The sequence below is a fragment of the Phaethon aethereus genome (genome assembly GCF_964289735.1).
Source record: "Phaethon aethereus genome assembly, chromosome: 3".
Lineage (NCBI taxonomy): Eukaryota > Metazoa > Chordata > Aves > Phaethontiformes > Phaethontidae > Phaethon > Phaethon aethereus.
The window spans coordinates 116,927,465-116,953,194 of NC_138576.1; the positions used below are offsets into that span (position 1 = coordinate 116,927,465).

The 25,730-nt window shown below is 43.6% G+C and overlaps 3 protein-coding genes across 4 annotated transcripts; 2 read left to right on the top strand and 1 right to left on the bottom strand.

The window, feature by feature from the left end:
* Nucleotides 1-3,571: 3,571 nt before the first annotated feature.
* On the bottom strand, nucleotides 3,572-10,304 carry SRSF7 (serine and arginine rich splicing factor 7; the record flags this gene model as incomplete). Of its 2 annotated transcripts, XM_081998491.1 has the most annotated exons (8): nucleotides 3,572-3,838; nucleotides 4,982-5,017; nucleotides 7,863-7,916; nucleotides 8,292-8,393; nucleotides 8,483-8,557; nucleotides 9,442-9,618; nucleotides 9,754-9,934; nucleotides 10,277-10,304. In XM_081998491.1, the coding sequence occupies 8 exons, from the start codon at nucleotides 10,302-10,304 to the stop codon at nucleotides 3,784-3,786; spliced, it is 708 nt and encodes a 235-aa protein (XP_081854617.1). In that variant the 3' UTR covers nucleotides 3,572-3,783. The 2 variants fall into 2 exon arrangements, with proteins under 2 accessions (XP_081854617.1, XP_081854618.1); XM_081998492.1 differs by lacking the exon at nucleotides 4,982-5,017.
* Nucleotides 10,305-12,590: 2,286 nt separating this feature from the next.
* Nucleotides 12,591-15,615, top strand: GEMIN6 (gem nuclear organelle associated protein 6; the record flags this gene model as incomplete). Its single annotated transcript, XM_081997153.1, has 3 exons — nucleotides 12,591-12,638; nucleotides 13,470-13,615; nucleotides 15,240-15,615. Exons 2-3 carry the CDS (start codon nucleotides 13,488-13,490, stop codon nucleotides 15,613-15,615), a joined length of 504 nt encoding a protein of 167 aa, XP_081853279.1. The 5' UTR covers nucleotides 12,591-12,638; nucleotides 13,470-13,487.
* A 1,849-nt stretch (nucleotides 15,616-17,464) lies between these two features.
* Nucleotides 17,465-24,378, top strand: LOC309403235 (serine/arginine-rich splicing factor 7-like; the record flags this gene model as incomplete). Its single annotated transcript, XM_081997300.1, has 8 exons — nucleotides 17,465-17,486; nucleotides 17,887-18,067; nucleotides 18,214-18,390; nucleotides 19,326-19,400; nucleotides 19,524-19,625; nucleotides 20,097-20,150; nucleotides 23,252-23,287; nucleotides 24,111-24,378. The coding sequence occupies 8 exons, from the start codon at nucleotides 17,465-17,467 to the stop codon at nucleotides 24,133-24,135; spliced, it is 672 nt and encodes a 223-aa protein (XP_081853426.1). The 3' UTR covers nucleotides 24,136-24,378.
* Nucleotides 24,379-25,730: the final 1,352 nt, after the last annotated feature.

Consider the following 25,730-nt stretch of genomic DNA (forward strand, 5'->3'; position numbering starts at 1 on the left):
GGAAAGGGGATACTGACTCCTACCACCGAGAGAGGTAAGTGACTTTAGCAGGTTAGCCAGAAACCCTGCCTGGGTGCTTTTAAACTACCCTGGGTGATGCATCCTATTTGGGTACTTTCTCCTCCTCTGTGGTTTTCACTCATGGTTTCTGCTGGCTTTAACTCCTGTCACCACCTCTGCTGCTATCTGGTCTGTGCAAAGCTCTCACCCTCTGTCCAGCTTCAACCTGGGCATTAGGTTTTGTTTCACAGTAAAAATGCACTGAAAAGACCTTGTTTAGGGACATTGCAAGTCACAGCTCAAACTACAGCAGGGTAATATCTGGTAATATTAATGTGGAGCATGTGGGAAGGCTGATAAAGTTGTGGTTGTTTGTTACAGCAGCTATTCCCAGCAAAGTGCTCTGAGCTGCGCTGGATGCTGCTCCCTTCCCAACAGTGACCTGCCCCACAGCTTGGTGTCAGCTCATGAATGGGTGCCCTGCCCCTTCCCATGCCAGGCAACAGGGCAGCCCTTCCGGCTGGAGCCGCCAGGTCTCACAGCAGCATTGCAATGGCATGGGTACGCAGTGGTCATGCAGAATAGCTTTGCAGAGGGTGGTGTGCTGGGATTACTCCAGCTGGCCACCCTGGTTCCTCTGGCTTAACTCCTGTTTTGAAGCCACAGCAATAGCTGCACAAGAGCATCTTCTGCACTACGCCTTGGTTGCTGAAATGAAGCGGGTGCATCCATCTGTAGTCCTGAATATACAACCGCAGGAGGAAAACCATCATCTTAATGTTGTGTTTCCACATGAAATACATATCATCCCCAAAAGCCTGTAACAGGGACCTGTATGATGAAAAACTCCACGTTTCTGAGGTTGCATAAAAAATCAGCACAAGCCAGACAGATGGCAGTGCCATCATATTAGGGAGCTGACATCCCTCTCCCCAGGGACACAGGGGTAGCCAGCCCTTAGGCCAGGCACCCCATGCGAGGTGCCACAGCCTGACTCCCACCTTCTCCTGCCATGCTGCTGCTGAAGGGGCTGCACAAGCTCAGGATCCTGCTGACAGATTGCGGCCAGGGCCCACAACACTCCAGCATACTTCCTCAGCTGCAGAGCTATGGGAATGATTTTGCCCCCAGTGGAAGTGCCTTATCACTAGGCTCGCAAATGTGGAGGACCCATCATGGTGAGTTCTGCCACCCTGACCCCCAAAATGAACGCCCTGCTACTCTCCTACAATGCCCTGAGTGCACAGACGTGCACTGTGGTCACACCTTTGGCGGCTACAGTTCGTATTGTGTAAGGGTTGGTATCACTTGAAGGGTAAAGCCCAGATGATCCAGGCTTGGGAAGTGCTAGGTTGCAAACCAGGGTTGGAAGCACCACCACCCCTATGAGAGTGCGGTTTGCCCACCACACTAGACCTCAGGCACACATCCCTTTGTGTGCACACCCTGCACAGCCTGTCTGGGGGCAGAGGGCAGAGACCAGAGGTACAGGGCCCAGGGGCACAGCAGCAGCATTCACACAAACACACCCCTGTCCAGGCATCTTTTTTTTTGTGAAATCCTACCAAACTCAGGTGAGAGCTGGAGCTGTACAGCCTCCTCCAAGGATGACATCTGGAGCACAGGGAGACAGCACAGCTACACTCAATTTTGGTCATCACAGCTGCACAGAATCACAGACATCAGATTTGCTGCTGCTCAGCCCTGCACCTCAGAAGTGCTGGCTGTCTTTAGTAGTGGCCGCAGCTGCAGGCAGGGCTGACCCTGCCTCCTTGCTCAGGTTCTCACTGCTAAGCCTGGGTTCAGAGGAACCCTAGTCCCCTACAGAAACTCAAGCTCCTCTGCTCCGCCTTCCACAGTGTCTCTGGGTACTGAAAAACAGGTACCAGTACAGCTATCATGTTAGTCTGCAGGTTTATTGTGGAGTAGGTTTGCCTTAAGAGTACAGAAGAGAAAAAAGCCGATCAAATTCCAGAGCAGTGGCGTACATGTGCCTCCCACCAGGTACACTATAAACTGGGCAGGCAATGCACAACCAATAAATATTCCAAACACAAGTCACAAGCTTTGGGCATTTCTGCTAAATCACTGCAGGGCAACATCTGTGTCAACCCCCACTCTCCCACTGCGGCAACGTCGGAATTTAATGGATATTGCTAGAATATTGATCATTGCACCCGGCAGATGAAACACTAATCCCCATTGCTGAGCACCACAGGAGTGCCCAGACAGACACCAAGCACCACAACAGTTAGGGCTAGACATAAAGGCCAGACAATGCTGCAGCATGACAGTATGTTCAGAATCTGGACTATTTACTCATACACTGAAAAAACTCCATAAAGCCATTGTTAACAGGAAACCTGTTTTTTGAAGATCATGGGTGTGACCATGGGTCAAGGTGTGACCGAAGTTAATCTTGTAATTTTTTTTTTCTAAGATGCTCTGCTGCAAACTGGAAAGAAAGCTGCCTTGATAGATTTCGTAAGCCCAAATAGGCCTCACTTTCCATTTCAGTGCTTGTTTACTGACAAAACTGGCCTTTATTTCTGCTAGATATCCCATCACAGTAAAAAATGTTTGCTTTTTTCCCCTTTGCCTACCAGTTTGTTTGTTCACCATTTAACATTGTTTCCAGTCTTTTGCTGTGATGTGTCAATAAAGTGCCTTGTCATGCAATTCTTGACTACAGAATGAGGACACAGAGTTTGACATACCTATACATATATAATTAATCTTGCAGGTGTGTATTTGCTGTAAGAAATTAGCTTAATTCAACAAAATCATCTCCAGGATCTGGGCTGCTTCAAAACCATACCAATTCCTGTGAAGCAAGTTAGAATTACTGAGGTCAGCTGTGATAAACTTTCCTTCTTAAAGTGAAAGTTTAAGTGAGCTGCAGAAAGACTATTAACAGCTTTCTTCTGCCTCTCACATTTTCCTAAGGTCCTTCAGAAATCAGGTCAGAAGACCTTAAGTCTTCCCTCAAAAAAGGAAAACAGGCCTTGAGACATTTTAAGAAGTTTTCTTTATATTAAGAGCCTAAAGAACTAAAAAAATGCAACAAGTGAAAGTAGCAATTGTCAAGTTATTAATGATTTCTATTACGTTCAGAGGTTTCTGCAGATGTTACTCATTTAAAAGACACCAGTGTTTTGAATAAAATCTCATCCTTAAATTTTTGGGCATCTGGTATGACAATTAGTCAAGCACCAGAGAGTAAGCTTTGCAGACTAATTAGATCAGGGAGAAAAATCAATGCCCGCTAAATATCATAAAGGAAGAAAAAAGGCATACGCAAATTTTTAGCCACCTGCAGACAGAAATGGATTTTAAATTCCATTTCAAAGCAAGCAGAAACTGATCCTTTCATCAAAGGCCATTCAACAATAAATGTGAAAAGTGACTAGTCTGAGAAGATACTGATATTAGTCATTCCCATTTTAGACGTTTTTCATCCACATTACACAACACACAGCTAAAATCACCTAAATGTTAACAGAAGCAGCAGGGTTACTACAGAGAAGTTTTAGTTAAAAATACACATTTTATTTCAATGTGCCAATAAAAAAGTCCCACATTTTTGTATCACAGGAAGTTAGTTCATACAATAAAAAGAGACCTGTGCTAGTCTATTGGTGTGACTAACTCAGAAGACCCAGATCATGCCAAATTTTAGTTGATATACTCTATCTACATTCTTACATTTACAAAGACACCACAAAATCCCTTATAATAATGTAAGCAAAATAACTTTCTTCCTAAAAGATTAACTTCATAACTTTAATCCATTCTTTCAGGACTTGCACTTCTTTGAGGACTTCCTGATGGTGAACGACTGAAAAGAAAAGAATCCACAGTTAACATTTCAGTAGTCATTTCGGATTCACAAATACAGGAAAAAAAAAAAGCAACAGGAGGATACCTAGACTACTCTGGCACCCTTTAAGCACTGTTTTTTTAATAAAATAATCAATCACTATTCACAAAGTTAATGGGTTGATGATTTAATGTTAGAGATAATACATTTACTTTTTTACTTTCACATTTTTGCACTTCTCTACTGCTATTTTTATAATACAATTTATATGTGATCATTGTCAAGTCATCTAAAGGGTACTACTAATAGTGACCTTCATGGAGGCAGGATACTTCTTCGCTGTTCTGATACAGCAGCGTGTCAAAACCTATTACGATGATCACCCAGCATTTATTCACATCCCTGTGATTGTGTATGAGGTTAGACTACATATAGCCAAGTTTTTAAATGAAGCAAACCTAAGTGTAGAAGTTCTATAAGTATGTTTAAAAAAAAAAAAAAAAAAAGAAACAACTTGCAGAGCAGAAAGATCACCAAGGCAGGGGACACAATGGCAGGCCTACAGCTATTCTTACTAGGATATATCCTGTCCCTGCAATTCCTGAAGTCATAAAAATGAACTAATAAAGAATTCAAACTAGGAAAAAAAATGCTGCTGATTCTCCCACTACACATATATGCATACACACACAGAGATAATTATTTACCAACTTATTGGGAAACAAAATAAGCTGAGTAACAGCAGTAAAAATAACAGGCTTGATCTTCCATTCCTGACTGCTATGCCAGGTTATCTTCCCCAATTTCACTCTAGCTTTTAATGAAACTCAAAGCTGATTCCCACTTTTATTCTGTGCTTTAAGCTCACCAGTAGAAAGCCTCTGTGCAATAAAACTGTTAGTGAACTGAAATGAACACAGGAGCAGACAAAGGCAAGATGTAACACTGCTACGGAACCAGTATCTCGAGGAATTATTGCTACATATATATTACCATATATAAAACCACAATCACAACATTATTTCTGTCCAAGAGATCTCGGCAAAATACCTGTCCAGTACTTTCCTACAAGCAGCAGTCAAACTCCTCAGCAGAGATCACTGCAGATACTAAAATGCCAGCTCTACGGAGTCTACGTTATTAGCAGGGAGATCAACATACCTTCTCTTTGGAGATGGTGATCGGGACTTTGACCGACTGTCAAAACAGAATATTGTCAATGCAGCTTAAAGGTCAAATGGAACTTTTATATTCAAAAAAGTAAGCATCTTAAGACAGCAATAGAATTATTATGGGAACCTAGCCAGAAGCCCTTTAAAATGGCAAAGTTTTCAAATCAACTTTTACGGTGACAGGGATTCTCAATTCACGTAGCGTGGAGATCAATTTTAAGCAGCTGTCTTCAGTAAAGAAAACAGGAAAACAAGGGGTAGTAGTGAGGTGAGGCTTTGAGCAAAGAAACGTCATGACAGATTCCTGCGGTTTTATCAACAGCATTAATAAAGCTGAAGCCCTTTATCTGATGGATAGAAAAATTTAACACAACTGAGCACAAAGGCACAAAAAGATCAGTACTATGTTGGAAACTACAAAGAGTTAATGAAAATAAAGAGATGGGTAAGGAACATATTCCAAATAGCTGCAGAGTAAATTTTATAATTTCATATTGCAAACAGATTAGCTGGGCAGCCATGTTTGGGCGATTTTTTTTCTAAAGGAGTCTGTTAATCAGGCAAGCCCAATACTGAATTCTAAATAGTACTGCAGGCTTTATCTCTGTATGCTTACCTCTTAGCCGGTGAGCCAGATTTTGATCTGCCATGAGACCTAGACCTACAAGAAGAAAAAACACAGCTCAGCAGGGAAGGTGGTAACATGCATATTCCCACATTTGAGACAGCAAGATTCACACTAAATGTGTAAGAACTGTCATGTTGAACAGACAGAATCCTGTAAGTTCCCAAGGCTTTTCCTGCTAAATTTCAGAAGAAAGCTTTTTAAATGGATGCTGCACATGTCGCTCTGTACTTTGGTCCCTGGCTGATGACTGGTGTTTGCTGATGCAGGTGGCAGGAATACACAAACAATCCAAATCCTGACCAGTATTTTCACAAAGCTAATAAAAAGCCATGCTCAACTTGCAAGTTTTATTAAGTTTGAGTGACATTTACCACCACAGTTGAAAACAGCCACAGGCAGCATGCTCCTACAAATATCTTCTCCTCAGTGCACTTCATCTTATACATGCACTTGCTCAAAGTATTTTTTCAAATCTGTCTGAACTTAACCCTTCTGAAAAGACTGTCAAAAATGTCAGTCTTTGAGATAAGACTGCTGCACCGTAAGAACACTAATACTGCCCAAAAGAATAACTGACATTTTTAGGTTCCCAAAGGAAGTGGTCTAATTTCCACATCCAAGGCTTTCCAAAACTTCCAGATGTAAGCTTTGACACTGTCGGACCAAACATCATGTAACACTTATACAGTCTGTCTTCCTTATGAATCAAGCACCCATCTCTGGGTGCTATGCATTCCTTTCACTCTCCTGTAAAGCAACTATCTTTCAATCGCCTTATGTGGAAGTTTTAACAGTGACTTCATTAGAGTTAAGCACCAGTATTTCGCCACTTCTCTGTACTTGTATGTCTGTAACTTCCTCTGCCTCAGTCACTTAGTCTCTACTTACAATGAAAGGTGTCATGCAATACAATCTAGAAATTTCATTAAAAGTATTCTTTACACTGCAGAAAACCATCCTGGTACTAAAAAAAAAAGAAAACAATGGTGGTAAAATCAAGATGTTTTTCTCTTTGAAAGCCTGTTAACTGTAGCTGTTTTCTGCTCATCACTGACAGTGGAAAGTGATGAGCCATGATTAAGTCACGTTTGGAACAACTGGTATCTTAATACATATTTTAGCAGCAGATAGAGAAAGTGTACCTGATCAGTGAAAGGCACTGCTCTACTTCCTCAGGAAATTTCCCTTCTCTTTTTACTAGCTTCTGGACTGTTTGTGTGAGTTTCTGCTCTTAACTAAACCATCTTTTGGTCTTCATCTCTCCATTCCCTAAAAACTTGTCATTGCTGTTCTACTCCCAGAAAATGCGACCACCACCTTTTAGCACTGAATCTCCCATCTTCAGCCGTAGGCTTTTCCACTCACTCACTCCCTTCAGCAAAAGCTTCCCTTTATTTTTTTTTTATGTTTCTTCATGGTTAACTATTATGTTATTTATTTCAAAGAGCAGCCATCAAACCAGAACAGTAGGCCCAGGTACGAGCTGTGGCAAGAGCAGTACCAATCTCTTCACATCTGAACTTCAATTTACTCTTGTTCTCCTACGACAGCTCACCGAGGACATCCATCAACCCGTGTCAGCCATGCTGCCTGGACAAGGTTGCACAAAGCACAAGCTGCATTCAATTCCTATGGAAGGATTAAACTACAACTTAAGAGAACGAATGACATCTAGTGTTCCTTATAAATTTGATCGTCACTCTTATGGCACATTTATTGGTACAAAATAATTCTGACAGGAGTTTATCTCAAATTTAAATCAGCTCCTGCAGACTGACACTTTGTTATTTAACAGAGCTGGAAACAAGCTGTAACACTCATGGCACTAGCAAGCCCTTCATGACTTGCCTGGCTATATCCATTAATGCTTTAAGACGCTATCAGAAGTGCATCCTGATTTCTCTGACAAATAATGAGAAGAATCCACAATCTTTTGTGTGTTACACAAAGAAAGAGAAAACAACTTTCCAATTAATTCTAAATTTGTTTGCTATGTTAGCTGTTAATGCAACCTGATCAAAACAGTACTTGTGATGACTATGGGGATCTGGATTATCAGTGATATGTAAAACAATAAGAAGAGAAAGAACAATGTTCTGCACTGCTTTTTAAAACTACAGACCCTGAAGTTAGTGGAGGGAAAAACACAGCTTTTTCTGAAAACATTACCAGCTGTTAGAAAGCCTAAACAGACTTCTAAGCAATTTTTACAAAGAATCTGCAGTCACAGAAGAGATCTCACCTGCTTCGGGGCCACGTAACAGATCTTGATCTAGACCTGGATCTTGATCTAGACCTGAAACAAAAAAATTACGACAAATTAAAACAAAATCAAAGAAATCAAGTCAAACAGAAGTGATGACAATTACAGCACTATTTAGATAAACGTCTAGATGTTGAGCTTAAAAACTGCATGACCATTAGATGTTTTAGACGTCAAAATTCATCATGGGATATGCAGCTGTGTAAGGTCGCAAAACTAATCGTATTACCATGCCTGTAAAATCCTCAGATTCTGATTATCAGAAACTCTTTAAAGCATGCTAAAGTCTGATTGCTAGAGGTCAACACCTTCTGAAGTCTGCTATCAAATACCTTTTTGAATCCCTTAACTAAAACGAAAAACAACAACAAAAACGAAGCACCCAACCTATTAAAAATTACTAATTACCTTGATCTCTTCAAGGAACCTGATCGGGACCGGCGGGGAGACACAGACCTAGACCTACGAGGAGAAACGGACCGGGACCTACGATAGGAAGCTGACCTGGACCTACAAAGAAATCAATTAAAGAGTTGTACAAATGTAGTTTTTTCGAGGCAAAAGAAGCAAATACGAATAAAGGACAAACTGAAGCACACCTCCTACCACGACTCCGACTGCGTGACCGAGAATACCTTCTTCCTCGTGACCTTGAACGGGATCTAGACCGGGACCTGGTTTTAGGTTAGAGAAAACAGGTATCAGGAAACAGCTGCAGCAATCAGTGCACATGAGGCCCTGCTGAAGTCAAAACTGATTTCAGACAACTAAAGAACTAGCATCTGTCAGTTGGAAAAAATCTCTGGGCCTACTTGTCTTGAGCATTTTACTACCTAGAAAAATGTTAAAAGCTGAATTACATTGCAGAATTACATTAGAATAGAAAACACTGTAATGCGTATTTAAAATAAACCTTGCAAGTTTGCAGGTCGACCCTCTTTGGCCCAAGGTCTAGCAGATCTAGACGATCTAGAAGTATCTATAGCCGATCGCTGCATCTAGGTGTTCTCTTCAATCTAACGACGATCAAACTGACAGCCCAATGAGCCAGGGTGAGGCTTGATTGACGCAAGAAGATTTTTCTAGGTGGGAATGTGGTCAATCTGGTGTTCCTCTTTCTAAACCGGAGGGGGGCCCCAATTGAAAGCCAAATTTACTGTTACGGCGATCACCGTCTCAAATTTTCTGCCCTTAAAGAATAAGGTGAAGCTACGTGTAGATGGCTCGAGGGGATCTGGCCTCTTATGCTGATCACCTCAAGGTCTAGGAGGATCTTAAGTGTCGGATTTGCAAGGCGCCTCAGCATGAAATCTTAAGGCTCGTGACATTCTGAATCAAGGCGACTGACTCAAACGAAGAAACCTGAAAGGTTTTGACCAGGTTGATTATTAAGATATTAACATTTGATAGAAATAGCAACAAATTGAAATATACACCTATACATTTATTCTAGCGTTAAAGTTTAAAGAAAACTGGCGTAACATTCTGTTCTTTGCTAACAAGAGCTACACAAAAGTGAACTGGCGAAGCAACCCAGCCACTCTGGTCCCATACGTACCTGCTCCTCCTTCGGCGACTATAACGGTGACAATCATAAGCATAGTGGCCTTTCTCACCACATTCATAGCATCTGTCATTAGGGTCAAAGGGGCGTCGTGCAGGAGGCCTGTCATAACGGGAGCGACGAGGCATCCCTGTTGAAACTTCCACTCTAACCCTGGAGCCACATATCACCCTGCAACAAGTCCATGATGGCTCTGGTTAATCGTTACTGTTTATGGCAAGAACTACAAAAGGAGAAGAACCATAGAGAAGTTCCCGACTCTCTCTTTGGTCTTAGCTCCTGCAAACATTTCAAATGCACACGTACTTCCCATCAAGTCCACGGACAGCGTCTTCAGCATCCCTCGGGTCTTCAAACTCCACGAAGGCAAACCCTGGCGGGTTCCTCGCGATCCACACGGTTCTCAGGGGCCCATAGTAGCTGAAGGCTCTCTCCAGCTCGCCTTTGCCCGCACCCGTGCCCAGGTTCCCCACGTACACCTTGGTCTCTGCCGGGAGCGAAGCCGTTGTCAGCGCCGGCGCAAGACCGGAGTCACGCGGCGCACGCAAGCGGCACACCTGCCCCGCCCCACTCTGGTGCCGCCATCTTGTTTGCACGGCCCGCTCCCGCCTTCACCACGAGCAGCGGCACGCGCGGGCTCACCCCCTCCCCCCACGGCCGCTGACGCAAAATGGCGGCGGCGACAACAGCAGCAACGGCCGCCTCGCCTTCCTTACCCCTCACCGACCGCCAGCGGCTCCACTCCCCGCGGTAATCACCCCTTCCGCAAACGTCCCTCACCCTCTCCTCCGCGCAGCCGCCCACCACTCACAACACCCCAAACACTCACCGCCTCCATAGCGGCCGTAACGCGACATCCTAACGGCTCCGCCAACCGCCTCTCCGCGCGCGCACGCGCCGCCGCCCGCGCCCGCCCCCTGCTCTCCTCTCCCTCCTCCCTGAGGCGGTGCGGGGCTTCAGCGTGAGGCGGAGCGCATCCGGGCGGGGCGGTGGCTCGCGCCAGGAGGCAGGGCGGGTAACGGGCTGCCGGTTGCCACGGCGACGGCGGGCTGCGGCCCATGGCGCCTGCGCGGGACGGAGAGCGGCGGGAGCGTCAGGGCTGGCGCAGGGGGTGGCCCTGGGTGGACTCCTGCACCGGTGGCGGCCTCGAGGGTCGCTTCTCGCAGCGGCGGGGCTCCGTGGTGAGCGAACGGGACTGCGGCGGGAATTCGCCTCCGGAGCGGAGGCCAGCAGCGTTCCCCCGGGTCTGCCGCCGCGGCGAGGGGAAGCTCTTCAGGCTTGTGCCGATCCTTCCGAAAGGGCCCTGTAGGCTTGGGAAAGCGGTGCAGCAATACCAGTGTTGGTCAAGGTAAGGAGGAGTTGGAATGAAACGACAGGGATCAGCAAAGTAAAGTAACCTGGAAGAATAAATATTGTGCTTAAGGCAAAGGACTAAGATAAGGAAAACATCTGCTGACCTATCCCATGCCGAAGCCTGATGTATGCAAGTAACCTACCTTCATTATACTGTAATTATAATGTTGAAGTTGACACCCACTTGGACGAAAGCTCTGACAAGATAGCCCCCCCCACTCCTTTGGTACATGTGCAACATGTGTAATATTGTACAGGAATCTGTAACCAATTATGTTTCAACACAACTAAGTTTGTCTTGAAATGTATATAAGCTCCCAAGGGTAGAAATACGTTGTGCTAGCACCCATCTGCGCAGAAATAAAATAAACCAATAACTCGACTCTGTGTGTATATTGGGTTTTTGCATGCTGTGTAAAATGGGACTGTAAAATTTGGGACAGCGCCAGCAGAGCTGTTCTCACACAATTCCGAAGCCAAAAGCTGCTTTTCTGGTATTTACGACTTGATCTGCACCAGGAGCTTCCACTAGTACAGCTACCTGAGTTGGGAAAGTTGCACCTCTTTGTGACCATGATTAAGGTTAAATGTATGGTGGGAGAGCTGTAGTAACTGCCCACAATAATGACCTGTATCTATAAGATATGGCTTAAATAACACAATAAAAAAAGACTTAAGGGCTTCGTGGTTCAGAATAATTAACAACACTGGCATCAACAGAGAAAAAAAAAATTAGTAGGGATTGAGACGAGCAAGAATTAAAACCGAAGATGTTTGGAGAATTTTGCTCAAAAGGGACTTCGAACAAACCACTTTCCAGTGTGTGATCCAGAAGGAGGCCAGTTAGGAAGTGATTTAGACGATAAACAACTAAAATGTGTTACACATATAAACATAAAACCAAACCACATTCCTTCTATCCAGCACTTTTCTTTCAAGCAGAAGCTAAAATTTCCCATTGTGTTGGTTGCTCTTAGAGTGAAAACAGTTACATTTGCTAATCCTTGCTTTCTAATAAACTATTTATAACTGAAAGAAAACCAGTAGTTGAATAGAGTGGCATAAGCCATTCATAAATAATCCCCATAGCACTGTGGAAGTTGAGTTGAAACATCACCAAAAAAAAAAAAAGGAAATTACCACCTTAAGCCTGCAAAATAAGACTCTCATTTTATACCCATGATGTTTTTTTCTGTTATGCTTACAAAATCATCACGTTTGCTTTCACTTAAATTACTGAAATGGCTGCTTGTGTGCTTCATCCATTGGAAGCTTTTCATTAGTAGTGTTAAAATAGAGCAGCTTTTGACAGGGGAAAATCAGGTTTCTCACCTTCACAGCTACATAGAAAGCTTGTAAAGACAACTCAAAACCACGGAGCAAAATATTTTTATGCAGCAGATACTCATTTATGCACACAGATTGTTTGAAGAACTTGAGTCATGATTTTGCATACTCAAGTTAGCAATCTCACAAGCACTAGCAGGAGCATTGGCAAACCCAATTTAATGTGAGGCATAAGGCAGAACACCACGTGGATTTAAGTGCTACACCCCCCGCCTCCTTATTTTGCAATCTGGCCTCATATATATAAACCTATATATAATTTATATGTACATCCATATTTATAAAACACTCCAGATCGGAGCAATTCCCTGCCTCAGAAGGCTCTAATTTCGTACTTAACTCCCCGTGAACTGTGGCGGGGGGGTGGAGGGGAGTGTTCAGTGGTAGCAGGAAGCGGCGGGTCCCGCCGGTAGCGCAGGGGCCGGGCTATGGCTGGGTCCCAGGCGCCCTTGGCGGGGTCAGGAACCGAGCGGCTGGCGGCCACCGAGTCGGTGAGCGGGGTTGTGGGTGCAGGGTCGGGGGGACACGGGGCGCTCCCCTCTCCTGCCCCCGCCGAGCCTGGAGGCTCTCCCTGCCGGGTCCAGCTCGCTGCCCGCGCTGCTCGTCCCGCCGCGTGCAGCTTCAGCTGGGAGCAGGCAGGCATTGAGGACGGCGGCGAGAGGGAGCCGGGGGGAGACAAAAGAGGGAGCGTCCTCCAGCCCTTTGTCCTCCCTTCGTTGCGCTGCTCCCATCTCTCTCCAGCCCCTTTCGCGGAGGCGTACTGGGATGGAGAAAAATGCTCATGTGGCCGTACGATGGAGGGGATGGATACAGGGCTGGCTTTGCCGTCGTTACCGGTAATGCAACTGGTACGGGGAAAAGAGTGGAACAGCACCGCTCGTCCTGCGGCAGGGGGTGAGGATAGCGCCGGGGTCCGGGTGGATAACGCTTGTCCACAGGCAGTGGAAGGGCTTGACGCAAGGGATGTGCCAGTACACAGGGCAAAGGCGGTAAACTTCTGCCCTGAAGGGACAGGGATCCCGAAGGTTTTATAAGAGGGCAAAGCAATAAATGGAATGCTAAATGCAACGGGAAAGCGTTAAGTGAGCAGAACAGTTATTTTTGAGGCTTTGCTGTGTGCCTTTAAAAACAAGTGAACTGGGTGGGAAATTACAGAACTGCAGCAATTTGCAAACCACTTGTGTGAATATTTGCTTTTAAAAAAAAGCGAATTGTGCTTAAGACGAGTGGAAGATCTTTACCTGGAGGCAAACTTGGTTCTGATATGAAGGACAAAGCAAAAGGATTCACTGCTACTGCTAATTGCTCTTGCTATTTTCAAGGTTCTGGATGTAAAAAGTATGAATGACTGGCAGAGGAAAAGCCCTCTAGACTGGGAAACATATGTGAACAAAATGGTGAAAGTTGCTGCAATTGAGAAACATGAATATGAAGGATGGGTCTTAACAATTGATCCAGTTTCCGCCAGGTAAGCATGAAAGCTTTTGTTTCTGTAAAGCTAAGGGAAAAGAAGTTTTTCAGGAAGAGAAAAGATCCCAGACTTATGTGGAGCAAAAACTGCATGTTGAGACTGTGTCCCCTGTTTTTTTTAATTGGCAAGGCCTATGAGAAAGCAATACTGTAGTTGATGAGGCCCGTTCACCGAAATCCACTTTAACCTCAAAGGACTGATAAGTTTGGGGAATGGGTGATGTCCGGGTTCATGCTGACTTTATTGTGGACCTGAGGTTAGTACTTTAAATTATATCCACGTGTTTAGGACTACTTTTAGTAATATACCAAGCCCTGCTTCACAAAGAGAGCAGGAATGCAGGAATGTGTTTAATGCTTTAGGTGTTGAAATCCTTATCCTCTGTCTAGAGTTTTCACATCGATGCCCTGCTTTCTCATCCAGCTGGACACCCATAGGGGTGTAGTGGCTGCTTTGGAGATGAAGCAGGGAAAATCAAGGGCATTGGACAGAAAAGTGGTACTACAGGTCTCTAGTATCTCAAGTGACTTGAAAACAGGGTTTGAAAGGCAGCACACATCAGGAAATAGGCAGAAGTTTCGCTCCTTGCTGCCAGAGCTTTTTCATACCTTTTTGGTTGCAAGCTTGTCCCATGTGAGCGCAAGATGGAGGCTAGAAACCAAAACATCCAGCTTCTAATGTGTTCTGATGTGTTGCAGAAGCACTGGTTTCTGCTTCAACTCTGGAGTAGCTCCAGTACTCTAATCTTCTCTTGGAGCTGCTTATCATTTTGGTGGGAAAGTTGCACGCAGCTGTGAGTCTGGGGGTGGTCCAGGCTAAAATCAAGGCATATTTCATTGCACATTTCCCAGAAAGTCATTATTTCCACAAGTGATGGCAAAGTGCTGGCATCAAATACCGGAATTTTTCTTCCCACAAGAGGAAGAAAATTTTTTCTGATCCTCTTTGTTGATATATGAAGAAGAGATCCTAGAAATACAACAAGCTGCATTCCTACCTGTAGTTTAGGACTTCTGGGATGCAAGTGCCATTGGGGGAAGGCTGCTACAGGCTGCTACAACATGAGTTTGATGCTGCTGTGGTGTGTTCCTGTAATACTCAAGCTATAGTTTTCAGTTAAGAAACTAGTAACACTCATTTAAAAAAATTAGTAATTATTAATATTTAATTATTGCTGATTTACCGTTAAAAAGTTTTGATGTTGTTAGCTGCCACTATTGCCTTCAGCATTCAAAGTGTTGAATGTATAAAGGTATTACTGGTTTTAAATGTTGGAAGACTTAAGGTTCTTCAGCGAGGTTGGGAATGCTGCACAAAAATATTTAGATTCCCAGCCCTGATTTCAATGTATGCTTTGCTTTTTTTAAAGTAATGTTCTGCCTGATAGTATCTAGAGTAGTTTCAAATTCAAGGCCAGAAGTTACCCACAAAGCCCCACACTTTCAGTATTTTAAGGGTACTTAAAGCAGCATGCTTTTCAAGAAAAATGCTGGGTACTTGATATTGCGTAACTATCTGGGTATTACACACTCTAATCAGCACTCATCTCCAAGAATCTTATCCTGTGTTTCTTGGTCTTCAGTTAAGCACAGTCACTCTTACATCCTTCTTTCCTTGGCAGTATTGTCCTTGCAACATTCCTGGAGAATGAAAAAGTGTCCGTATCAGTTGTCTTGGGCCATGCTGTCCAGGAAGTTGAAATACTGAAAGAAGGGGACCATGAAACAAAGCAACGGCTTTCTTGCGTATTTGCACCCGAAGAAAGCAAAGCCTACACCCCAGAGGAACTTGAAAAGAGGAAGAATGACTTGAAGACCTGGCTAGAAACAAACCACATCCCTGTAACAGAGCAAGGTGAATTGGGAAGAACACTATGCATGGCAGGGGTATTAACTATTGACCCACCATATGGCCCAGAAGAGTGCAGCAGTTCCAATGAGATTATTCTGTCTCGGGTTCAAGGCTTGATACAGGGCTATCTTGAAAAACAACAGTAATGTCTGCTGTTTAAAGCAGTTGTCTTTAGGAATGGGTTTACCAGCCCTGTTTTAGGATCTGTTCTGCGTATCAATATTCACTATTTGCAGAAATGCTGGGTTTAGGTACTTTTGTCTGTTTTTTGTATGTTAAGAAAGGGATAAAACAAGCGGTATAAACTAAAAGCATGAAGCATTTTCCGTGCACTATTTCTTATTAAAAGCAAGCCATTGGATAATGGTGATGTATTAAACTGATCTATCAGTTTACTATATCAGTATTAAGCTGATCTTTCAGTTTAATAAGTATTTTTTGTAACAGTATTATGAAAGATATATGATGAATTTAAACTGTGTTGTCCTCTGCCTTCAAAATTAATTAAATTTATTGTCTAGGGGTGTAGGCATCTTTATTTGAACTGCTTACCAAAATTTTTTTTCTCCAGAAAGAGAATTGCAACATTTGGACTTCCCAAACCAGATGAAAAAATTGTTCAGAAAGCTTTTTTGTTTTTTTTTCCTACAATCGTTCTCCTGTTTAAGAACATAAATTATAACATGGGTCTGTAATGTGAGTTTTTATATAAAAACCCATCTATTATAATGTGCGTCCAAGTCTGTAAAATTGTTAGGGAAAAGTAGCAGGCAAATAGTAGGTTTTAAAAACATTTGCTATCTATATTTGTTATTTTAAAGCAGCAGTAATTTTTTTGAACAACCACTTTTTTTAACTGTTTTTGAACTTTTTCCTTAGATAATTTCTTGCAATTCAGTAAGTATGTGTTTCTTAATGCTTTGTTTCTAGCTTATGGCAACACACAATGCAAGAATCATTATGTGATTATTAATGCAGTCAGGAGCCTTTAGAGCCCTCATTTATCTCTTAGTGTATCGATTTGTTCTGTCTTATTACGAGATAGCACCAAAACATTTTAATGTGTTCAAACGCATTTGAAAAGTCTGTCTAACCCAGTTAATAAAAGGCCCTCTTCATTCGTGCTGTGGTTTATTTAAAATTACTGCAGATCAGTTGGGTTCCTGCTGATTTTTCTTAAAAATCCTCTACTTCACACACAAGCATGTGTCTCCCTGAAAAGGTTGGTGCTGAGGCATAAATGCTTCAGCTGCCTGACTGGATGAGGGGATCGACCAGTGCCTGAACTGTGGGGCACTCAAGTCTAGTTGGGGTGTGTTCAGCATGACAGCTAGCGTCAGGTCAAACTCTGCTCAAGAGTTAAAAACGTTACAAGGAGGTAACGCCTCCTACCTCCTCGCCAGGGAGTAAGGAGCCTGGTAAGGCTCCTTCACCGCCAGTCTCTGCAGGGCCAGAAGCTGAGTTACTGTCTCACGTGAGGGGTTCCTGACTGGAACAAGTGGTTCCCGTCTCCTCTGCTCCCTCTTTGCACCACGTGCCTTACACCCAGGCACGCCATGGCCGGGCGCACTCGCGTGGGGCCGGCTGGGGGCGACTAGCGGTTGTCTGTAAAGGAGCCTCGCCGATGACATGAGCCCCACGGAAAACATGTGCCTATGGCCAAAATGGACGTGGAACCTGGACAGCAGAGGCATGACCCGCTTGCCTGGTAGAAGCCACCCAGGAAAGCAGCATCCCTACCGGGATGCAGCGAGGGTAGCCGCGGAGCATTTACCGACCCCTGCACCCACCCTACGCTTAACTCAGCTGCGCGCCGCAATGCGCAGGCGCACCGGGCCTGCCGCCATTCTCGCGAGACCTGCCCTGCGATTGTCCCGCCCCGCGTTGCCAAGCGACCAGAGCTCCGCCTCTCGTGCGGCCGTCGCGGCGCGCAGTCGCAAGGTCGGCTCCCCCTATATAAGGGTCGCGCACGGCGCTCGGCCTGTCGTCGGGAGGATGTCGCGCTACGGTCGTTACGGTAGGGGGGGAGGGAAATGGGGACAGTGCGGGGAGAGAGGGCTGTTGTCCGCGCTTTGCTGAGGATGGGAGAAGGTGGCCTTTGGTTCGAGTGGCCAGCTGTCAGAGATGTTGACGCCGAGGGGCCAAGGAGGGAGGCGCTGGGAGCAGGCCGCCGCCGTGGAGCCGCTGGGGCTGTGCTGTGGGTCCAGTGAAGAGTGGGCCCTGATGACGATGGGAGGGAGGGATAGCGCGGCGCCGGCGGGAGCGCACCAAAATGGAGGTGGTGTCAAAGATGGCGGCGCCAGTGGGGCGGGGGCGGTCGTGAGGCGCGCGTCGCCTCATGTCCAGCGCTGCGCCTGCGCACTGCGGCCTCTGTGCGGGGACGGGCGCCGGCCCTGAAATGGCGAACCTCCCGGCAGAAACCAAGGTGTACGTGGGGAACCTGGGCACGGGTGCGGGCAAAGGCGAGCTGGAGAGAGCCTTCAGCTACTACGGGCCCCTGAGAACCGTGTGGATCGCGAGGAACCCGCCAGGGTTTGCCTTCGTGGAGTTTGAAGACCCGAGGGATGCTGAAGATGCTGTGCTTGGCCTCGACGGGAAGTATGTGCATGCTTAAAACCACCTTGACTGCTCTGGGTGCAGGTTCTGACCTCCTCAGTCTGCACCAATCATCGCTACCTATTATATGTGTAAAGAGCACAGGGGAGAAAAGTATTACTGTGACTAATATGTGCTGTGTCTTGCAGGATAATATGTGGCTCTAGGGTTAGAGTGGAAGTTTCAACAGGGATGCCTCGTCGCTCCCGTTATGACAGGCCTCCTGCACGACGCCCCTTTGACCCTAATGACAGATGCTATGAGTGTGGTGAGAAAGGCCACTATGCTTATGATTGTCACCGTTATAGTCGCCGAAGGAGGAGCAGGTACGTATGGGACCAGAGTGGCTGGGTTGCTTCGCCAGTTCACTTTTGTGTAGCTCTTGTTAGCAAAGAACAGAATGTTACACCAGTTTTAACTCTTAATGTTGTAAGTCAACAGGTGTATATCAAATATTTTTTGCTAATACATATAAAATGTTAATATCTTAATAATCAACCTGGTCAAAACCTTTCAGGTTTCTTCGTTTGAGTCAGTCGCCTTGATTCAGAATGTCACGAGCCTTAAGATTTCATGCTGAGGCGCCTTGCAAATCCGACACTTAAGATCCTCCTAGACCTTGAGGTGATCAGCATAAGAGGCCAGATCCCCTCGAGCCATCTACACGTAGCTTCACCTTATTCTTTAAGGGCAGAAAATTTGAGACGGTGATCGCCGTAACAGTAAATTTGGCTTTCAATTGGGGCCCCCCTCCGGTTTAGAAAGAGGAACACCAGATTGACCACATTCCCACCTAGAAAAATCTTCTTGCGTCAATCAAGCCTCACCCTGGCTCATTGGGCTGTCAGTTTGATCGTCGTTAGATTGAAGAGAACACCTAGATGCAGCGATCGGCTATAGATACTTCTAGATCGTCTAGATCTGCTAGACCTTGGGCCAAAGAGGGTCGACCTGCAAACTTGCAAGGTTTATTTTAAATACGCATTACAGTGTTTTCTATTCTAATGTAATTCTGCAATGTAATTCAGCTTTTAACATTTTTCTAGGTAGTAAAATGCTCAAGACAAGTAGGCCCAGAGATTTTTTCCAACTGACAGATGCTAGTGGTGTGTTTTTGTTGTTTTGTTTTGGTTGTTTTTTTTGTTTGTTTGGTTTTTTTTCTTTTTACTTGTCTGAAATCAGTTTTGACTTCAGCAGGGCCTCATGTGCACTGATTGCTGCAGCTGTTTCCTGATACCTGTTTTCTCTAACCTAAAACCAGGTCCCGGTCTAGATCCCGTTCAAGGTCACGAGGAAGAAGGTATTCTCGGTCACGCAGTCGGAGTCGCGGTAGGAGGTAGGGTTCTGGCTGTTGTTTTCATTCTTTTTTCTTACTCCTCCCTCTGCTCCACCTCTTTCTGTAGTCCTTGTGAAAAGTACCTTGTAGTAATTTTGGTGGTTTTTTTCCTTTGTTTTTTAGATCTAGGTCAGCTTCCTACCGCAGGTCCAGGTCAATCTCTCCTCGTAGGTATAGATCATTTTCACCCCGCAGATCCCGATCTGGTTCTTTAAGGAGATCAAGGTATGTGTTTTCTATTAAGCCCACAACATTGTTGAAGGCACCATAACTTTGGAGTTAATGTTAAGTTTATATTTTGCAGTCCATGTGTTTGCAGGAGCCTTCATGGTGTTACATCCTTTAGAGCTAATCTGAGTGCTTTCTTTGAAGTTAAAAGCGTAAGCATATAATTTTGGAACTGCTGTTTCTGAGCTTTTTCAATGTTGCAGCCTTGATCTATCTATGGTTAAGTTTTCCTACTTCAGCTTCAAGGGTACAGGGAGAAATTATACTTAGTTGATTAGGGCAGTGAGATATCTTATGTGGATGGTAGTACTGGCTAAATGTACTACAGCTTTCTAATAATAAAAGTTACTTCTGCCAAACTAGTAGCTCAACAAAATTCTATGAGATCAGTATCGTAAGTCATAGAATACTATGTCAGCTCTATGAATCATGTAATAATTGAGCTTGCACTGCTTTTTTTTTTTCTAGATCTAGATCCAGATCACGCTCAAGGTCCCGGTCTGTTCTATGGCCTCGAAGCAGGTAAGATACTCGTTCTAATTCAAACCAATAATAGTTTTGGGGTTTTGCTTTTTGTATTTTGTTTTTTTTCCTATCCCCAGGGGAGTTTGGCTGGAAAGGGTTAAAAGGCTGTGCAGAATAGCAATATTAATACTTAAGGTTGATTAATTTATGCCTTTTCACAGACTAAAGTAGTGGTCAATTTCTTGTAATAAACATGAGTTTGCTTTAGTCTGTGGTTACTATATACAGTCTATATATATGTAGCCAAAACCAAAGCATATACGTGATTTAAGGTCTGTGGAGAGGAGTTTTGAAAACTAGCTAATGCCTATGTGTGTAGAGAATGCTTGATCTTGTGTCCTGCAGGAACTGCTGCTTAGGTTTTCTTGGCATGTTTTTTTGTAAATCCCAAATGCTGGGCCGGGGGGGAAGCTGTGATAAGGCTGCCATTATTAACTGAATTCTTGCTTACAGCTTTTCAGCTTTGTCAGTTCCAGTTCTGAGAGTTAGATAAATTAAATTGCTGTAGTACTAAGAACTATTAAGAACTACGTTACACTTGACTTCAGATGTTTGGAGCACTGAATGAACAGGACCATGAGTCCTAATGTTACAGGTAGTGTTTTGAAGAACTTCTCTGACATGTAGCCTTGGTCTTGTGGATCTGGATGTTTTCCATGCTGAAATAGAAGTGGAGGAAAATGGGTGTAGAGTAAATGCTCCTACATGATTTTTATCTATCCTTTGTGCTAAGTCTTAGTTGGAAGAACTGTGAAAGCATAGGATAAAAATGTGATGGACATGAGAGCCAATAGGTTGAAAGAAGTTGTCTTGTTTTGCATTAGAACACGGAAAGAGAAATGTTTGTTAGGGATCTGCTTGCTACTTTAGGACTTGCACATTGAGCCTCTGGGGGGATGATAATGATTATTACTAGAGCTGTCCTGATTTACTAGTCATACAGGCCTGTAATGCAGGAGATGACTAGCCAGACTTAAGTTGCATGCTGCTAGTATGGAAGAGTCTGGATACTGCTGATGTTGCACAGTGACTTACAGTTCTGGGACAGTCATATTCCTGCATGAAAGACTTGATACTTGTATTGAAATTTCTGAGGAATGCTGACTTTGCATAAGTCTGCAATTGCAGTCCTGAGAAGTAGTTCAGGACTAGTCATGGAAGCATTGTGAAAACTCCAGCCAGTGCTGGTCCACTGCTAATACAGCAAAATGCTAGTATGTAACTGGTGTTGCTTCTGCTTCAGATCTGCAGTCCTGCTTTGTTGGTGTGCCTCTTGGAAGGAGGATTTGCCAACAGTTTCGTGTAGCAAGATGAAGCGCTTGTGTGCTGCCTTACTGTATTTCTTACCAAAGTCAGTCATGCACATGCTACAAAATGCAAGTTCTGGGTAGTTGTGAGCAACTCATTTTGCAGTAACTCAGTTACTGTGTAACTGGGTTACAGTAACAAAATTAGTGGTTATACTGTTGGGAACTGTGACAGAGACTGGTTCAGCATAGTGACCAGGAAGGTTTCAAAGCAGTGGCATGTAACTTTTTTTTTTAAACTTATGCCAACAGTGTCCACATAGTATTTCTGTAAGTTAATGGGCCAGGTAAAGGTGAATCTTGATTATCCTTTTAAAAACAGTTCTGAGCAGAAATAGAATAAAAGTTTCATACTTTTTTGGCCAAGTCTATTAAACAACTGACTATTCTGAACACTGGGATTTCTGATGTTCAGTGATACCACAGGCCTGAACTTTGCCTCCACTCTAGGAGGACAAATACTTTCTGAGTAACAGTACATACTTGAGTTGGTAAAGTAACATAAATGTGGGAGGAAAGTCTCACTACTTGAGTAGATTTTAATTCATAAGTTGAACAGGGAATAGTTTACATATTAGCCAGATACTGAAAACTGAAATGCTGTTTTCATTGGGATAACTGAAGCTATATTACATTTGAATAAAAGTGTCACTGGAAACTTGACCTGAAGGATGCATCAGCTTTTCAGCACATACGCTTACCTGTGACTGATTCCAGGCTCTTAATGTGCTATTAAAAGATTTTTCTAAGATGACGTTTGAAACTATTCTTCCCTTTACGGAAGGGATACTTGCAGGTGGGGAGAAAGTCCGGGACCCTGGTACCAAGTCTTCTGTTTGTGAAGGTGGTAGCTGAAGCTTTGCTTGGGGAGCTTCTTGTGCTTGTACTCTTGTCTTCTAATAAGTGGGGTCTCTGGAATAAGAACTGAAGGATTCTCCTGAAATGTCATGAGAAAAGCCTGCAGCACCAGAGCCGCCTTCTCTGGTTTGTGATGCTATGTAGTATGAATTTGCTGTTGCTGGTCTAGCTAACTTTCATTGTATGTGCATGCCACTGGCTGCTTTGCTGAGCTTTATTTTTCTCCTGTTGTAGGTCTGGGTCCCATGGTAGATCTAAATCTGGCTTACCTGCTAAAAGGTGAGCATATAAATACAAGTAGCACTCAGGGTTGTTTGTGGTGGGGTTTTTTGTTTGTTTTTTTAAATTATGATTCAAAAATCTCTGTTCAGACCAATATTTCAGTTGCATGTGAAGAGGTTTCCTCAGGGTTGTTGGGTTTTTTGTTGTTGTTTGGTGGTTTTTTTGATAGCTGATTTGAAAATATTTTTCATACATTATGTATCTCTTTTTATAGCTGATTTTTGTGGGACAGTAGGTAATTCTTCCAGAAGGATTGTGGATACAGGTTTTTGTTTTAACCCATGATTGTGACAAAGTATTTTTGACAAGATTTAGGGCATACCTTTCCCTTTGTTCTCAACTGTCTGTTCTCTCTCCTCTACTTGATTCACTGCACCTGTTTGCAGGATTACTGTGATCATTTTTATAGCTGCTTTGAAGCTGTGTTGCTGTTCTCCCTCTGGCTTTCAGCAGATTTCTGTTTCAACTGCAGCTTCTTGGTTAAAGTAATTGGGTATACTTGCTATTGGCAGCATTAAGGGTGGTGTCTTTTCATGTATTTAACAACATCAAACTATTATTACTCTTTTTAAACAGTTGAAAGTGGTTACTGAGTGTATGCAAGTTTACAACATTGATTGTTTTGGTTTGGTTTTTTGTTTGTTTTAACAGTCGCTCAAAGTCTAGATCACCATCTCCAAAGAGAAGGTAGGAATATCTTAAAACTCGGGTGTGTCATACAGTTCTATAGCAACCATTCTAGTTCAGTGTAAGTTAACTTATGCAAGGATAAAAGCTTAAAGTTTTTTACTTGTCCTGATTTGTGAACAATGAAAAGATGAATTGTTATGGGCATTTCCTACTACGAAAAGATGAAATTTTATGGGCACTTCCTACCGCTGTTAGTCAGAACTTCATGATGGTAACTCTGAGGTAACCTACTTTAATGACATTTTAAAGGACAACAGAAAATGTGGGCAAATGAGAATCAATTGTCCTGATATTCCTGAGGAATTTAGAATCTGGGGAAGAAGTGCATAATGCAAGGTATGCAGCAAACCATGAATATGTGGTAGGATTAAATTCCTGCTGGGGGCTCTCACTCAGTTGCACAGCTGCCAAGTTTTGCTATGCACTGTGAAGTAGCCAAGTTTTCCTATGTAATCGGAGAAGAATGTCTCGAACTTACATAGTCTGAGATAATGCCGCATGGCCAGCTCTAAACTGGAACCATGCAGGTTATGGCAGAGTGAGAATTCTTCTGCACAGCTGGACTGCAGGCTCCAAGGTGTTTTCTGAGCAGGCTTGATGTCTCACCTCACTGTCGCAGCTGATGTCTCTTACTTTGCCTGCCCTTTTCAAGCTTAAAGCAGTTGTTACATGTAAAGGTGTAAAATACAACACGTTTCTAATTACTCATGAACTGTAAATGAAAACTGTGGGGAGGGGCATTGAGGTGGTGGGGTAGCATGTACAGTTTCTGTTAGTTTTGCTGTGGGAGTTGCTCTTAATGTTTTCCTTTCCCTTTCAGTCACTCACCATCAGGAAGCCCTTGAATGAGTGCAAGTCCTGAAAGAACAGATTCAAATTTAAAAAGTTTAAGAAGAAAATTTATTTTGTTTACATTATTATAAGGGATTTTGTGATGTCTTTATAAATGCAAGGGCTTAGTCCTAGAAGGCTCTATTGACTAGCAATTGGCATGAATCTGGATCTTTTAAAAGTCTTATTAGACTAACGCAAAACTCTTTTTTTGTTGTGTAATGTTCTGTGATCTGGGAGCATTGGGCTTTTTTTATCGGCACATTGAAATAAACTGTGCATTTCTACCTAAGAAACATCTTGTGATAACCCTGCTGTTTCTGTTAATATTTGAGTAGCTGAAGCTGGTCATGTGCCACTATGGTGGAAAGCAGGAGGCAGGCTGTTACAGGCACTGTTGAATTGAGCCTAGTATAGCAGCCATTTAATGGCTGTCCTGCAGGTGTGTGCCTGTTGTAGGACTTCATCCCTACAGAGCACTGATTAGAGTGAAGAGTTACCAGTACCAGCTGTCATTCTTACTCTTCAGTCTTGAATGTTATGGTGGTCTGTACCTTGTGTTTTTATTTGTACCTCTTCAAAGCTGAGTGAAGCTGAAAACCTGTCTGGAGGTGCTTATACATGTGATGATTTGACTTAAAAATGTCTACAAAAGATGTTAACAGGTAGAAGAAACATGCTGGTTTGTCCTTTTGATTAAAGAATGAGTTAACTTCTCTGTTACTTGGAATACTTCTGGAATGTAAACTATTAGAGATATTTTTAGAAATTTTGTTTTATGTCCTAGTTGTCCAGATAGTACCACTTTTGTGATACTTTGGATAGATTGGCATTTCTGGTGCAGAAGGTAATACATTTAGACACTCTTTTTAGGAAATCAAGGCTGTTCTTGCAGCTTGCAGGACACAAGCAGAACCTGTGGGTCATGTTTAAGTAGCAGTACGTTTGGGGAAGCAAGAGCTCATGTTATGCCTATCTGACCTGGTCTGCCTTACCACATCTTTGGCAGTAAAGTGTAACCAAGAGCCTTGCTGCTGCCCTGATCAGTTGTTGCTTTGGGAAACTGGACTGTAGCTGCCTGTATACAGCTTGTTCCTATTTCACCACAGGTCACTGAAGGATTTAATAGAAGTATGATAAACTAGTGCAAGGTATTTGTCAGTTTCATTTGTCTTTGCAGCTGATAATGGTTATTAGCAGGTGAGTAAGGAAATTGGAGTGCCAGATGATTTTGACTTAAAAGTCTTCCTTATAGTATGTTCTGGCCTATATTGTGTCTTGCAGGCCAGTGAGGAACAATAATTCTCTTGGGGCTTCTAATTTGTCAGCAGTGGGTTGATATTCTACTGTTAGAGTACAGCACTGCAGCTGTGCATGGGCACCCAACCTCAGGTTCAGGCTTTCAGATGAACTTTGGTTATTATTGCTTTACATGACATCCAGGTACTAAAAGAATGATAATGAGCCCCTATACATGACTTCACAAAGACTCTTCCTTTGCACTTCAGCATCTGTTTGTCTCATCCCTTCTCTCCTCTCTTCCCTGTGTTTGTACATTTTAGTGCATTGGTGCTTGGTAGGATAAGTGACTTTCCTTGCTGATGATGCT